We start from the raw sequence: 14693 nt of genomic DNA on the forward strand, positions 1-14693 counted from the left end.
CGCCAGTCATGCCATATCCTTTACACCATCAACGTCCCACCGCCGTGGTGGCAACCCGCCCGCTGGGCCTTTCCCGCAACGCGACCCTTGCCCGCCACTTGCGACGCAACCGCCCCTGACTGGCTCGGGCCACTGTGCCGGGCCCGCACAGAGCGGAAGCGGCGATAGCGGTTTCCGCTGCCAGCACCCAATATGGCGGCTCCAGCGTCGCCACCGCGGGGAACACATGCTCTGTGTCCCGCCTCGGACCCTCAGGTCTCACTGGGCTTTTGCAAGTCACCGTGGGAACCTTCGGGGCGGGGGGAGAATTCCGCGGTCCGGCAGTGATACCAGCTCTCACTCCCGGCCCTAAGCCTTTATCCCCCAGCCGAGGAAGGCACTGGAAGCGCTCAGCCTGCACACTTTACTCCGCGCCCAACCTATAGTACCTCGGAAGGCCGTCGCACCGCGGAGGGGCCGGAATGCCGGGCAATAAGGCCTTCGCCCCACTTATTGGTGAGCCCACGCCGCGGGGCGGGCCTATGTGCTCACTGGGCTGTGGGCCATGTCAGTCTTGAGAAATCGGGAGAGGAAGGAGGAGGCACGCTCAGCCATTGGGCTCTTTTGGCTGTCAATCAAAGTGACATACGGCGACGGCCGCAGTCTCGGCTCGCTGATTGGAGAAACGTAGTCCTAGGAAGGACGCGGAGGGCGGGCTTCCGAGTGAGGTGGGAGGAGGGGGCGGGGAGGGAAGCGGAGGCTGGGGAGCTCTAGGCCGGCCGGCGGTGGCGGCGGCAAGGCCGGGACTCGGGCTGAGGGCCTGCTGTGGCGGCAGCGGCGGACGCTGAGCTCTGCAGCGGGTATCAAGCACATTCCTTTCCCCGACGCCGGGGGAGGGGGGGCGGCGCAGCCCCGCGGGACTGAGGCTTGTGGGGTGAAGGGCGGCGGGGTGGAGCCCAGGGGCAGGAGGCAGGAGGCGGGAACCGGCGGGCGAGCGGGGTTCGCGACGGGCCCGGGCCCTGGGCCTGGCAGGGAGGGGCCGCGAAGCCTTGGAGAAAGCCAGCTCCGGGGTGGGTTGGACTGGGGAGGGCCGAGGGCGCGAGAAGGCGTGGTGTGAGGCCCAGGCCTGGAGCGGGGTGGGGCCATCGGGACGGAGGGCGGGGTGGGGTTTGGCTGTGAGGGTGGGTCAAGGCCGGCTGAGTCGCACTTGTTCGCTGTTGCCCCAGAAGGGTAGAAGCCGAGACGCCGACAGCGGGCATGGCGACTTGGTCCCAGCCGGACTCGGGTATCCGGGGCGGGGTGGGACTGGGCTCAGACCAGAGGCGTCTGGCGTTCTTCGTCTTTATGGGGCCTTGTCCGGTTTCTCGAACTTGTCTCTTGGGAGGTTTTAGTAATAAATTGCGTGAGAACGGGAGGGTAGTGTTAGCAGGAATTCTGGGTCGAAGTTGTGTTTACTTTAACCAAATAAGGTGTGTGCGTGTGTGTGTGTGTGTGTTCGTCCGTCCGTCCGTCCCCATCCGTGTGTCACTCTTCCCCTGTAGGATGAAGTTGGTAGGTGGGTCACGACAGTGAAGAGAAGAGTTACGTCTTGGTTTATGAGGCTAATGGAAACTCAGAAGTAGAGACCAGAAACTGAAAGGCAGATTTACTCCATCCCCACTTGGATATTTAGGTTGAGAACTTGGTCCTGTCCTTCTGCTTTGGTTCAGAAGGTCATATAAATGAAAATATAACCTGCCTATTGCAAATTCTGGGTGGAATAATCCTCCTGCCTCACTTCTCCCCGCCTCCCCAAGACCTCTCACCATCCCCTTCCCCCTTTTAATGTGAGAGATAGGAAAGAGAAACCATATTTTAAAGTTGGGAAAATAAAAGGCATTATTCTGTCGTGAAGTGGTGTCCTGAACGTTGTCCTCATATACTCTTCCCATTACTAGTTTCTTCCTTCCCTTTAGAACTGGAAGGGACAGGGATTGTAGGCAGTTTTGTCTTGAGAGATGGAGGATACAACTTTTCTTTAAGTTAGGAAATGGGCTTCTCAAGCTAAAAATAGAAGCTGGGTGGTGTGTGGATGAGGGGGGTTGGTAAATCAGACATCATGTAAAATATTTTGGATGCCCCAGGCATTATCTGCTTATCCAAACAAGCTACCTTTTAAGGTATTACAAATTTAGTATCCAGAAAGGGGGATCCTTTGTGAGCAGTATTTTTTCTTTGTAGTTCTACTTATAACAGTTTTTGGTTTTTATTTTTCTGAAAGTAATTGACTTATTTTTCAATAAAATGTGAAAGTGGCATTTGAACGTGTTTCCTGCCTTCTGCCTTGATCATGGTGTGAAAATTCTGGAATCTTATCCTGTTGCTCTTGTGATTCCCATTTCAGGTTTCTCTGGAAACCCCCCTGGTAAGTGTGGAGGAGGCGGGACACTCTGACCCAAGACAAAAGGCCTGTAGCTCCAGCCAAAGAAAATAAACCTTAGGGAGAAGGAAAAAAAAAACCAAAACAAAACAGCCCGTCAGCTGTTCCTGAGAACAGCCTGCAGTGGAATCTACAGAGAGGACAACTAATGTGAGTGAGGAAGTGACTGTATGTGGACTGTGGAGACAGTAAGTCACGTGGGCCTTGAGTGCCTGGACTGGGTTAGCAACAGTTGTACACGCTGAGGTGAGGTGCCGAGAAGGGAAAAGTGAATGTGGTCTGGAGAGAGGCCTTGGCTTCACAGGGTGTGCTTTCCTCTGAGGCCATCCGGGAGCTCAGCCCCTGTGTTCTGCCAGGGTGGGATACAGGGTTTGGCCCTGAGGAGGGTAGCTTGCTGGCTGGAGCACCAGAGCAGTGGCCTTGATTTGTCTTTTGGAAGATTTAAAAACCAAAAAGCATAAACATTCTGGTCCTTCAGCAATGCTTTCTCTGAAGAAATACTTAACGGAAGGACTTCTCCAGTTCACCATTCTGCTGAGTTTGATTGGGGTGCGGGTGGACGTGGATACTTACCTGACCTCACAGCTTCCCCCGCTCCGGGAGATCATCCTGGGGCCCAGTTCTGCCTATACTCAGACCCAGTTCCACAACCTGAGGAATACCTTGGATGGCTATGGTATCCACCCCAAGAGCATAGACCTGGACAATTACTTCACTGCCCGGCGGCTCCTCAGTCAGGTGAGGGCCCTGGACAGGTTCCAGGTGCCGACCACTGAGGTCAATGCCTGGCTGGTCCACCGGGATCCAGAGGGGTCTGTCTCTGGCAGCCAGCCCAGCTCAGGCCTCACCCTCGAGAGTTCCAGTGGCCTCCAAGATGTGACGGGCCCAGACAACGGGGTGCGAGAAAGCGAAACGGAGCAGGGATTCAGTGAAGATCTGGAGGATTTGGGAGCTGTAGCCCCTCCGGTCAGTGGAGACCTAACCAAAGAGGTTAGTGACTTAGTGACCACACGTCGGGCTGGGTGAGAGGGGACTGGGGTTGGGGGTGGGGGGCTGGTTCTGAAGGAGCGAGGTCACAGTACTGACCACGGTAAAGAACTGGAGTGGCGTGGGAGGGGGTCTCAGGCATTGTTCTTTGGCAGAAATGAGCTGAATTGTCTGACGGGGTGTGTGGGGGGGGTCGTGCTGGGAGCATTTCCTTGTGTTGAACCATTGACCCACCTCTAAATGTACCGGCAGGGCAGTGGGAGGTTCCTAGAACATGCCAGCGTGTTTACTGCTTGGATTTCAACACAACTGCTGGAGGCCCCGGGGTGGGGGAGGGAGTGGTGTTGTGATGGGCTTTGATGCGGTGTGTATCTGTTGCTAAGACACAAATACTTCGTGGACTCTTGCCTTGTACCTCCCCCACATCAAAACACACATGCATATCCTGAAATTCTCCTCCTTTGTGGTCAGGCCTGTTGTTGTAAGGTCCTTGATAAGTCAGCTCTCCTGGGCCCGAGCCAAGGGGCAGATTTAGATAGTTATTCTTGGCCAGGAGAGGGCCAAGAGGGCTAGAGGCCTGCTGCGGGGAGTAGGGAGGAGAGGGCTGGGAGCTAGAAGAGAAACTGTCTTCTGCCACCTCGGCTTGCTTGGAGCTGTCAGAGGTCTTCGGCTCCTGATGCGTGGCTGACATACTGTTCTGGGCAGAAAGTGAGGCACTCGCCTTTGTGGAGGTGAACGGCTCCTGCTGCTCCCACTTCACCAACGTGATGATAAAACCACTTTGAGCTCTGTGTTTGGGCCAGGCCTGGCCACTCAGCCTTAAGGAGCTTGAGAAAAGGCCTGCTGCACTCTCCTGGCCATTAGGGAAAGGGAAGGCTGGATTGCGCTGGGCCGGGTTTTCCAGAGCCCAGTCCTGGGGAGGAGGGGAGGTATGTAGAAAGTTTTACAGGTGCTACAGATCTTGGGTTTTTTTCTGCCCACCAGGCTGACCAGGTTCTGCCTCCTGTCCTGCAATTGAGCCCATTACTGAGTTCATTTCTTTGAATGTCAGTAGCTGTCAAAGCTTGTGGCTTCCTCTGGGCGGGTGGTGTTCCATGGGGGTGATTTTGCCTGTCCGGGGGACAGATGGCCATGTGTAGAGACAGTTCTGGTTGCCACAACTGCAAGAGGTGCCGTTGGTGTCTAGTTGCGATGCTGCGAAACTTACTAAAAAGGGACAGGCCCCTGATGGCAGAGGGATCTGGCCCCACACGTCTTAGTGCCAGGGCTGCTCTCTGCTCAGCTGCCTCACCCCGGATCTGCTTTGAGAGGATCAGATAATCTAGAATTATCTGAGCACAGGAGCTGTGAGCATTCCTTACCTTGCAGTGCCTCAGTTCCTAGATTCTTCAGTGCCACTGGGAACTTTACCTTTTTTCTGTTCTTCTGTCCTTTTCCTTCAAATGGGCTTCAGTCTTGGCACGGTGGTCTGAAGAAGTATGCCTCCCAGCCTCCGGCTCCGTCCACCTGCCCTCATGTGGCTCCCCAAGGGCTGGCTGTGTTACTGGGCTTGCTCCTGGGAGCTCTGCAGGTGAAGCTCCAGTCCTCTTCCTGTTTGGAGCTCTCCTGGGACACGATGGGGTGGGAAGTATGGATGTCATTGGCTGGGTTGGGGCAGAATGGGATGAGACTTTGACCCTTCTTTCTTCCATTTCTTGGCCTTCACGGAGGTTTTGCTGTCCCTGACCCCAGGCCTTCTCTGCTCCCTTTGGGGGTTGGGGGTGGGTCAGAGTTAGGGCCCTAGGCTGGGCGTGGGGGAAGGGAGGATTATTATGCATCTAGAACAACATTTCCTCAGCAACTCAGGGATAAAAATACCCAGGTCCAGAGCATGTGACAGGCGCTGCTGGAGCTGGTATTCTCCCCCGGGGTGGCAGCGCTCCCCTGCCGCCAGGCCGCTTCCACGAACAGCCCTAGCCCAGGCCCTTGTCAGGGATAGGATTCCCCTGGAGGTTGGCACTCCGCCCAGAGCAGGGGGTGGCTTGCGTACAGCTCTCCGGCGAGGAGCAGTCTGTGACCAAGGAGAACATGCTGTCCCTGACCTGACCTTAGGCTCGAGGGGTGCAGCATTGAGGATGAACGGTGGAACCGTGCTGCCGATTCTGTGGGTGCCGTTTTCCTGGCGTTAGGGTTGTGGGCCGGGGGCCGCCAGAGCAGCTCTTGAACAGAGCTGGGGTGAGAGGGGCGCGTGGCCAGGATGTGGGGGAGCACCCGGCTCCTTCGGGTATGGTCTTCAGGCTCGGGCTCCCTCCTCCTGCCTGGGGCAGGCCTGGCCGGCACTGTGACCTCTCCGCTTGTGTGCAGGCAGCTGTCCTTCTTCCTGTCCTCTGGCCTGGGGTCCGGGGACAGAGCCCCTGGCTCCCAGTGGGGCTGGGTGCAGGGAGGGTCCTTGCCCAGCCTGGCTTGGGATCCTTGGGCTTCAGGATGACCGGCCGCAGCCCTGCTGAGGAACAGGAAAACTCCACTTCCAGGGAAGAGCTAGATTCCCCGAGAAGCTGCGGGAGTGGTTTCTGCCCGGTCCTGAGTGGGCTGGGGAAGGCAGGATGCGACAGGAGGGAGAGCGGCACCCCTTCCCCCCAGGGCTCTCTCACTGCGCCACCCCGGCTGGCTGACTGGGCTGGGTGGGGCTGCTCGCCCCTGGGTGCGTCTCCTTGAGGAGACGGAGGCGGCCCAGGGATGGGCTGGTTCCTTGCGGCAGCTCCTCCAGCTGCCCTGGTGCAGAGATTGGCTCCCGGCTGCAGCTAGGTAACAGGCGGTGGGAGGGGATTGGCTCCTTCCGCATCTCCAGCGGAGACTTGGGGGAGGAGATTGGCTCTCGTCGCAGCCTAGGTAACGACGGTGGGAGGGGATTGGCTCTTTCCGCAGCCCAGCTGCTGACCTGGGGGAGGGGATTGGCTCTCCGCAGCCTCAGCAGTGACCTGCGGGTGGGAGGGGGAGGGGATTGGCTCCTTGCTGCAGCCTAGGTAACAAGTTTGGGGGGCGTGGGGAGGGGGAGAGAGGGAGGAGCGGGAGGCTAGGCCCCGGAGGGAGCTGGCTCTCCTCTGCAGCTTGAGCACGGAGCATGGGGTGGGAGTCCCATCTCACTGCAGCCTCTGCGGTGAGCTCAGGGTGGGGGCTGCCGGGTGCCTGAGTGGAACTGGGGTTGTGAGGTGGGAGGGGGCTGCTCGAGGATGGAGGAAGGGGGCTGGGCTGGGCCGCCCAGGCAGCAGCACGGGCGGGGCACCCTCCTCGGGCCCCTTGGAGCTAGCAAGGGGCCACCCTTCCAGCCTGGTGTGCTCCCTGCAAGCCAAGAGCTCCTTGCAGCCCCCTGTCCGGCTTCCCGGCACCAGCTGCCCTGGGGCTCATCTCGCAGACCATGACCCGCCTGGACCGCAGCTCTCACAGTGGTGGGGGCCATGCCAAAGGGAGCCGGCCCTTTAACTCTTTGCTGGCTGGGCACCGGGTGGCCCAGCCCCCCTCTGCTCCTGGGTCCAGGGCTTCTGTTCAGGTTGGTGTATGTGGGGGAGACCAAAGGGAGAGGTACACCTGGGAGGTCTTGGGATCTGGGAGGGTTACTGTGGGAAAGGGGTGCCTGGTCAGAACTTGGGGGGGGTGGGTCTCATGTAAGGAAATTGCTTTCTGGAAAGTGCTTTTTGAATCTCTAAATGGAAGCCAGGAGTTTAGGTTTCTTCAGCCACAGGGGGATGGCATGTGTAGGAAGGCCAAATGGCTCTTATTTATTGGGGTTCTATGCTGGTGGGCTTTGGGGGTGGCAATTGGTGCAGGAACTGATAGGAGCCACCACGGCAGAGTGGGAAGGAGGCATTTTGGTGGCTGAGGTGGCAGTTGTGGCTGAGCGGTGATGGGGCCCATGTCCTTGAGTGGGTTGACTGATGGAGCGGCAGTGAGGCCTGGGGTGTGGTGAGGAAGGGAGTGAGAGTGCTGGTGTGAGGGGACACCAGGGGCCGGCCTTGGCCGGGGTGGGGTGCCCAGTGAGGATCAGCTGACTGCCTGAGGCTCTCCTGGGACGGAAGCAGCTTGCTAGGATCAGCTGAGAGTGGGAATTCTGGCAGGGATGGATCTTGAGGTGAGCCTGGGCTTTAAGAGTTGTGGGTGTCCAGCCTGACTCCTGCCTCAGCCAGGGAAGGGGGAATGGCTGTAGGAAGGGCTGGAGGCAGCCTGTCGTTGTCATTGGTGGCAGCAGGTGGTTGCAAATGCAGGGATTTTCCTCTCTGGCCCACCCCACCCCTTTATGCAAATGAAATGGCACCATAGGCTGATGCAAGCCTGGCCACCTCGGAGTAATTCTGCGTGACAGTTCGCCCTTGCCTGGCCTGGCCGGCATCCTACGACAAACCCGAGTTTGAAGGGATTCTCATTCCCAGAATGAGAAGTGTCTCCTGCTTCCTTCCCCCTTCTTTCTGGTGTAGCGGTGAGGTGGCTCTGCCTTTTGGCCTGGCTGTATCTCTGGGCTTAAGTCCACAGGCTTGTCTGAGGTTGATCATGCTGGTAATTTTTGCTAGCTCTTGTTTTTTTTTGTTGTTGTTGTTGTTGTTTGTTTTTTTGTTTTTTGTTCTTATTTTTTATGGAGGCTGGTATCTGGAAATGGATGAATGAAGCCTTGTTGGTACAGAGGGGACAGAGGCTGGGAGAGCTGCTCCCCACTCCCAGATCTAATCAGAGTGATGCTAGGAAAGTCCCCTGGATCCAAGAGCTAAAGTCGCGGTGATCTGTCTTTCAGGACATAGATCTGATTGACATCCTTTGGCGACAGGATATTGACCTGGGGGCTGGGCGTGAGATTTTTGACTATAGTCATCGCCAGAAGGAGCAGGATGTGGATAAGGACGTACGAGATGGAGCGGAGCAGGAGGACACCTGGTCAGGCGAGGGCGCAGAAGCTCTGGCGCGAAACCTGCTAGTGGATGGAGAAACTGGGGAGAGCTTCCCTGCACAGGTACCCCCACCTCTGCCCACTTCTAGAAACTTCTCCTTAGAGAAGGCAGCTTCTGTCTGTGGGATAAACCTGAATATCTTTTGGGTTGGGGTCTTTAAGTCACTTGGGCTGAGGAAGGGGGAGTGGATGAGCAACAGAAGCAGAGGGGCCAGGCCTTGGTGACAACCAGCAGGGAGGAAGCAAAGCATCTAGCAGCTTCCTGTTTGTCAGGACTCTTCCACTCTCCCTCTGGTCTTTCCTGGAGTTTGGGACGCAGGGCCAGCCATCAGCCTGAGCACAGAGGGAGAGTGTAGGCCTGCAGCTTTCCGGGCCCTCCTTCGGCTTCCCCGGTGGAAAGGCTGGGGCAGAGGCTTCGGCCCGCAGGCAGCCGAGGCCCAGGTCAATCAGACTTATGGTTGCTGTTGCCACAGGTGCCTGGTGGGGAGGACCAGACGGCCCTGTCCCTGGAAGAGTGCCTTAGGCTGCTGGAGGCCACCTGCCCCTTTGGGGAGAATGCTGAGGTGAGCAGGACTCCAGGGAGCGCCCACCGAGTCAGCAGGGCAGCCTGCACGCTGTGTGTCCCTTTGCGGCTGTCCGAGGGGCCAGCCCCCGGGGCTGGCCTGCTCCTGGCTGCGGGGGTGAATTCAGAGGAAGGAGGAGACAGAACCTCAGCTGGTAGTCTCTGGGAGGAACGCGACGGCGGTCTTGTCTTCCCCTCGTTAAAACCTCTGTGTTTTGCCCTAGTTTCCAGCAGACATTTCCAGCATAACAGAAGCAGTGCCTAGTGAGAGCGAGCCCCCAGGTCTTCAAAACAACCTCTTATCTCCTCTCCTAACGGGGACGGAGTCGCCATTTGATTTGGAGCAGCAGTGGCAAGATCTCATGTCCATTATGGAAATGCAGGTAGGATCACCCGAACAGGACACAAACCTCTCGGGCAGGGGCGGGGGGTGTTCCCATTCAGCTGCGAAATTTTTCTCCTCTGGGAAGAGAAAGGAACAGTTCTCTGATCCATAGGAAAGTGGGGACACTGAGAGGTCATCGTCCAGGTGTCTCCTTGCGGTAGGGGGTACAGTCAGGATGTGGGGTTTGGGTTAGAGCTGAGCCTTCTGAAACAGGACTGTCCCCTAGGTATGCCTTCTTCCTTCGAGGTAGATAATTGCTTGAGCGCATGCTTCCAGCTTTAGCGTTCCTACAGCCGGACACTGGTGCGGTGCGTTTGCGGCCGGGCCGCCTCCTGCCCCTTACCGTCATCTAGTCAGGCCTTTGTTATTTTAAAGGTGAGGAAATTGAAGCTCAGAGAGGTTAAGAGATGTGCCTGTGGTCACAGGGCAGGTGGTACAGCTGGGCTTTGTCCCTCCAAGGCTGGGCGTTCTTGGCTGTGCAGATTTTAGAGGTGAGGTCGGCAGGGTTGTGTGTTTTCCTTGCCTCTCTCTCAGAGGTAGGGGAATCTGGCCAAACACAGCCGGGAGCTGGGCAGCCCTGCGTTGAGTGGGGTCCACCCATCTTTGCCAGGCCTCAGAGGCCTGGTGGACCGAGCAGGACTGGGAGTTGACCCTGGGCTCTGGATTCTAGTCTCTCACCTTCCCACCACGCAGCTGTGCCTGTGCTGGGTGCTTGCTGCTGTGCCCCCCCCCCCCACCCCGTGCCCCCCTGCCAGCCCAGAGGGAGGGAGTCTGCTCAGAGTGAACCGTGATGCTCTTCTCCCCTGCCAGGCCATGGAAGTGAATACTTCGACGAGTGAGATCCTGTACAGCGCCCCTCCTGGAGACCCCCTGAGCACCAACTACAGCCTTGCCCCCAACACGCCCATCAATCAGAATGTCAGCCTGCATCAGGCGTCCCTGGGGGGCTGCAGCCAGGACTTCTCACTCTTCAGTCCTGAGGCGGAGAGCCTGCCTGTGGCCGGCAGCTCCACGCTGCTCCCGCTGGTCCCCAGCAACTCCACCAGCCTCAACTCCACCTTTGGCTCCACCAACCTGGCGGGGCTCTTCTTCCCGCCCCAGCTCAACGGCACCGCCAACGACACGGCAGGCCCTGAGCTGCCCGACCCACTGGGGGGCCTGCTAGACGAAGCCATGCTGGACGAGATCAGCCTGATGGACCTGGCCATCGAGGAGGGCTTCAACCCTGTGCAGGCCTCCCAGCTCGAAGAGGAGTTCGACTCTGACTCAGGCCTCTCCTTGGACTCCAGCCATAGCCCTTCCTCTCTGAGCGGCTCCGAAGGCAGCTCTTCTTCCTCCTCTTCGTCCTCTTCGTCCTCCTCCTCCTCTTCCTCCTCCTCTGCTTCTTCTTCAGCTTCTTCCTCCTTTTCTGAGGAAGGTGCTGTTGGGTACAGCTCTGACTCTGAGACCCTGGATCTGGAAGAGGCCGAGGGCGCTGTGGGTTACCAGCCCGAGTACTCCAAGTTCTGCCGCATGAGCTACCAGGACCCGTCGCAGCTCTCCTGCCTGCCCTACTTGGAGCACGTGGGCCACAACCACACGTACAACATGGCGCCCAGCGCCCTCGACTCGGCCGACCTGCCACCGCCCGGCGCGCTCAAGAAAGGCAGCAAGGAGAAACAGGCCGACTTCCTAGACAAGCAGATGAGCCGGGACGAGCATCGAGCCCGAGCCATGAAGATCCCCTTCACCAACGACAAAATCATCAACCTGCCGGTGGAGGAGTTCAACGAGCTGCTGTCCAAGTACCAGCTGAGCGAGGCCCAGCTGAGCCTCATCCGCGACATCCGGCGCCGGGGCAAGAACAAGATGGCGGCGCAGAACTGCCGCAAGCGCAAGCTGGACACCATCCTGAACCTGGAGCGGGACGTGGAGGACCTGCAGCGCGATAAAGCCCGGCTGCTGCGGGAGAAGGTGGAGTTCCTCCGGTCCCTGCGGCAGATGAAGCAGAAGGTCCAGAGCCTGTACCAGGAGGTGTTCGGGCGGCTGCGGGATGAGAACGGGCGGCCCTACTCGCCCAGCCAGTATGCACTCCAGTATGCCGGGGACGGCAGCGTCCTCCTCATTCCCCGCACCTTGGCCGACCAGCAGGCCCGGCGACAGGAGAGGAAGCCAAAGGACCGAAGAAAGTGAGCCTGGGGAGGAAAGGGGGGTTGACGCTCACCGGGATGGAAACTGGAGAAGGGCTGGGCCTGGACCTGGACCTACAGTGGGGACTCGAATGCCTTCTTATCCAATAGATCTCAGATGGGATGAACTGCGGGTCAGTGGACAGGAAGAGGAGGGCGCAGGCGCTGTCTGGCTAAGCTTCCCCCTGTGGGGCGGGGAAGGGGCGCGGAAGCAGCCAGACCGTTTGGGTGGACAGGGTCTTCACCCCTGCTCTTTCCTTTGAGGGAAGGGGTGGTGCTCGCATTGCTGGAGGCCGACCAAGGGGAAAGGGGGGGATCTTGTGAGAGGGAAGTCACAGAAAGTCTCATTCCTGGAAAGAAGAGAGGAAGGAAGGGAGGAAAGAAGGGGGATTTAAAAAAAAAAAAATCAAAGCGGGAAGAAAATCAAAGGGCAGGTTAAGGTTGGCTCTGCCAGAATACCCGAGGGCAGGTTCAGGTGGGACTAGGCCCTAGGCAGGAGTAATCCCCACTTCACCCCAGGGGAGGGTGGAACACAAGGTGGGATCTGGGAGGGGCCTTGTGGGCTCTTTCAGCTCCTGCCCTGTGGAGCCCCAAAAGGGGAGCTCTTGGGTGTGTCCTGTAATGTTTTCATTTGTAGGGGAGCCATTGGGACCCAACATGCCCTTGAGGAGTTAGGGTCAGAGAGGGAACAGGAAAGGGTCACGAGGCCCCCGCGCCGTGTTGCAGCAGCCCCAACACCAAGCATGTCCTTCACTGCCCTGCCACTCCCATCTCCCTCTGTGCCCGGTCCCCCCCTGAACTGAGGCACCCACATTTCCACCCGAGCCTGCATGTGAAGGCTGTTCTCTGCCCGCCTGTGTGCCCCCGCCCCTCCCCGCTGCCTGGAGCTCTTCTGCAGCTGGGGTGCTGGCAGTGCCCCCAGTGCTGAGCCTGTGGCCTCCTGGGGGCTGCTCTGAGGCAGGGGGATGATGTGGACAAGCCAGGCAGTATTCAGCACAAACTGGGGAGTGACCCTTCCCTCAGGCCTCCCCTACCAACAACTGGGCATGTCACTGGAAGACAAAAAAAAAAAAAACAAACCCACAAAACCCAGCAACAAAAACTAGTCCTTTTAGAATTTCTTGCGCTTTGATTTTTTTAGGGCTTGAGCCCTGTTTCACTTATAGGGTCTAGAATGCTTGTGTTGAGTAAAAAGGAGATACCCCAATATTCAAAGCTGCTAAATGTTCTCTTTGCCATAAAGACTCCGTGTAACTGTGTGAACACTTGGGATTTTTCTCCTCTGTCCCGAGGTCTCCGTCTGCCTTTTTTTTGTTAGTTTTTCTTTCTAGGAGAATGAGAAGTGCATGTAATGGGGGCTGAGAGCACCTACCCCCAGGCTCTCGGCCACAGGCTGCTTCTCTACACCCCCAGTTCAGTAAAGACCCCAGTCAGGAGGACTGCCTGGGGGAGGCAGAGAGGGAAGCAGCGCCAAGGTGGCCAGATGGTTCCAGGACCACAGTGTCTTTATTTTTAACTGTTTGCCACTGCTGCCCCCACCCCTGCCTGGCTCTGGAGTACAGTCAGCTCCAGACTAGCGGGAGTGAGTTGTGGGAAGAGAAGTGCCAGATTCTCCTCCCCACTGGGGGGCAGGGGGGAGGGGGGGTGTTCTGAGCAGTGGGGATACAAGGCACGAGCCTGGGAACTGCTTTTATAAATTATTTTCCTTGTAGATTTTATTTTTAATTTATCTCTGACCTGCCAGGGAGAGGGGAGAGAGAGAGAGAGAGATGCTGTGAGCACATGACAAAATAAAATAAAATAAAATGGATGATTCATTCTCAAGTGCAATTTTTCCCTATTTTGAATTTAAATTGAGTAAAAGACCCCAGGAGGGAGGACTGGCCACTGTGTGGCTAAGGCAGAACTCACAGGGGAAGGTGGGTGGAGAACAGGAGAGGCTGACAAATTTAGAAAGACAAAAGAAAAGTCTTAAGTACCCTATTAAACCTTCCGAGCAGTGCTGGTACTTCTTCACAGGGTTCTAACTGAATCCTCAGAGGACTTAGAATCCTTTTTGGGCTTTCCTAAGGACTAGGCAAGGTGGAGGTGCTGTCCCTTGGTCCAGCTCCTTGTCCGCTTGTGAGTCAGTGCATTTTTTTTTTTTTAAAGATTTTTATTTATTTGAGAGAGAGAGCATGAAAGGGGCGAGGGGCAGAGGGACAAGCTGGCTCCCTGATGGGCAGAGGGCCCGATGTGGGACTTGATCCTGGGACTCCAGGATCATGACCTGAGCCGAAGGCAGTTGCTTAACCAACTGAGCCACCCAGGTGCCCCGAGTCAGTGCATTTTTAATGGTGAGCACGCTGTCCTTTCTCTGGTGACCCCACCCGCCAAACGGGTGCAGAGCATGGGAGAGCAGCCACACCAATGACTGAGACAAACCCTGAGAAATCCACCAGACCGACACAGGCCCAAGACTTGAGCATCAGAGCAGGACCATAGAACTAGAGAAGCAGGAAGCCAGACTCCAGAGTTTAAGGCATCTGAAAGCCTCGCAGTGGAGGTGAACAGAATCTGTTCTCCCTCAAAACACCTGCTTTAATATCAAGCCTACGAAGAGCTGGGTGCTTGCTGGAGCCACCGCCACACGCTGGGTAAGTGCCTAGCAAATGTGAGGAACGAATGCTCACCTGGCAGCCTGTGACATTACCAGACAAGACTTAGGACCAGAAGCTGTGATCCCCATCATGGAACCTCCCGTGTACCCCTTGTGACCTGGCCTAGCCCCGTGGTCCTTTAATGATGCTGCTGGAGTATCTGAAGGGGTGGAACAGAATTCATAACATCAATTTATTTGTTTCAGTATACACTGGCATTTTTTTTTTTTTGTGTGTTAAACCCCCATCTATTTGGAAAGCGTCCTCAAACAAGCTCTTTTCTAATTAGGAATTAGTTAATGTCCGTAAGCCAGATAAAACCAAGATTCTTGAAAAAAGAGACTAAAAATTATGTTTGAAAAACTTTAATTCATCCTCATAAAAAATACAAATTATATATAGAAGAGTAAATTGTGACAAGTAAAACTCAGTCATGTTTTTGTATCCCTTCTAGAAATGTGTGTATGTATTTTTAAGTACACAATTAGGCTGTAACTTTTGTCTTGCTTTGCAATTTTAACCTAACACATTTAAATGTTTTTTAAGAGAAAAAAAATCTCTCACCCTCTTAGTGCTGCCCCTGCTCTGAGAAAGTACATTTTTGCCACCCTTCCCCCACGTCCCCTTATGGAGGGATGTACA

At 56.6% G+C, this 14693-nt stretch overlaps 1 protein-coding gene across 5 annotated transcripts; it reads left to right on the forward strand.

The window, feature by feature from the left end:
- Nucleotides 1–700: 700 nt before the first annotated feature.
- On the forward strand, nt 701–13236 carry NFE2L1 (NFE2 like bZIP transcription factor 1). 5 transcript variants are annotated; one of them, XM_080831445.1, is made up of 6 exons: nt 1133–1264; nt 2363–3388; nt 8145–8360; nt 8771–8860; nt 9084–9242; nt 10055–13236. In XM_080831445.1, the coding sequence occupies exons 2-6, from the start codon at nt 2879–2881 to the stop codon at nt 11414–11416; spliced, it is 2337 nt and encodes a 778-aa protein (XP_080687571.1). In that variant the 5' UTR covers nt 1133–1264; nt 2363–2878; the 3' UTR covers nt 11417–13236. The 5 variants fall into 5 exon arrangements, with proteins under 5 accessions (XP_080687574.1, XP_080687571.1, XP_080687572.1 ...); XM_080831446.1 differs by having other exon boundaries at nt 1144–1264; nt 8178–8360; XM_080831448.1 differs by lacking the exons at nt 1133–1264; nt 8771–8860 and adding an exon at nt 701–839.
- Nucleotides 13237–14693: the final 1457 nt, after the last annotated feature.

The sequence above is a fragment of the Martes martes genome (genome assembly GCF_963455335.1).
Source record: "Martes martes genome assembly, contig: scaffold_353, whole genome shotgun sequence".
Taxonomy (NCBI): domain Eukaryota; kingdom Metazoa; phylum Chordata; class Mammalia; order Carnivora; family Mustelidae; genus Martes; species Martes martes.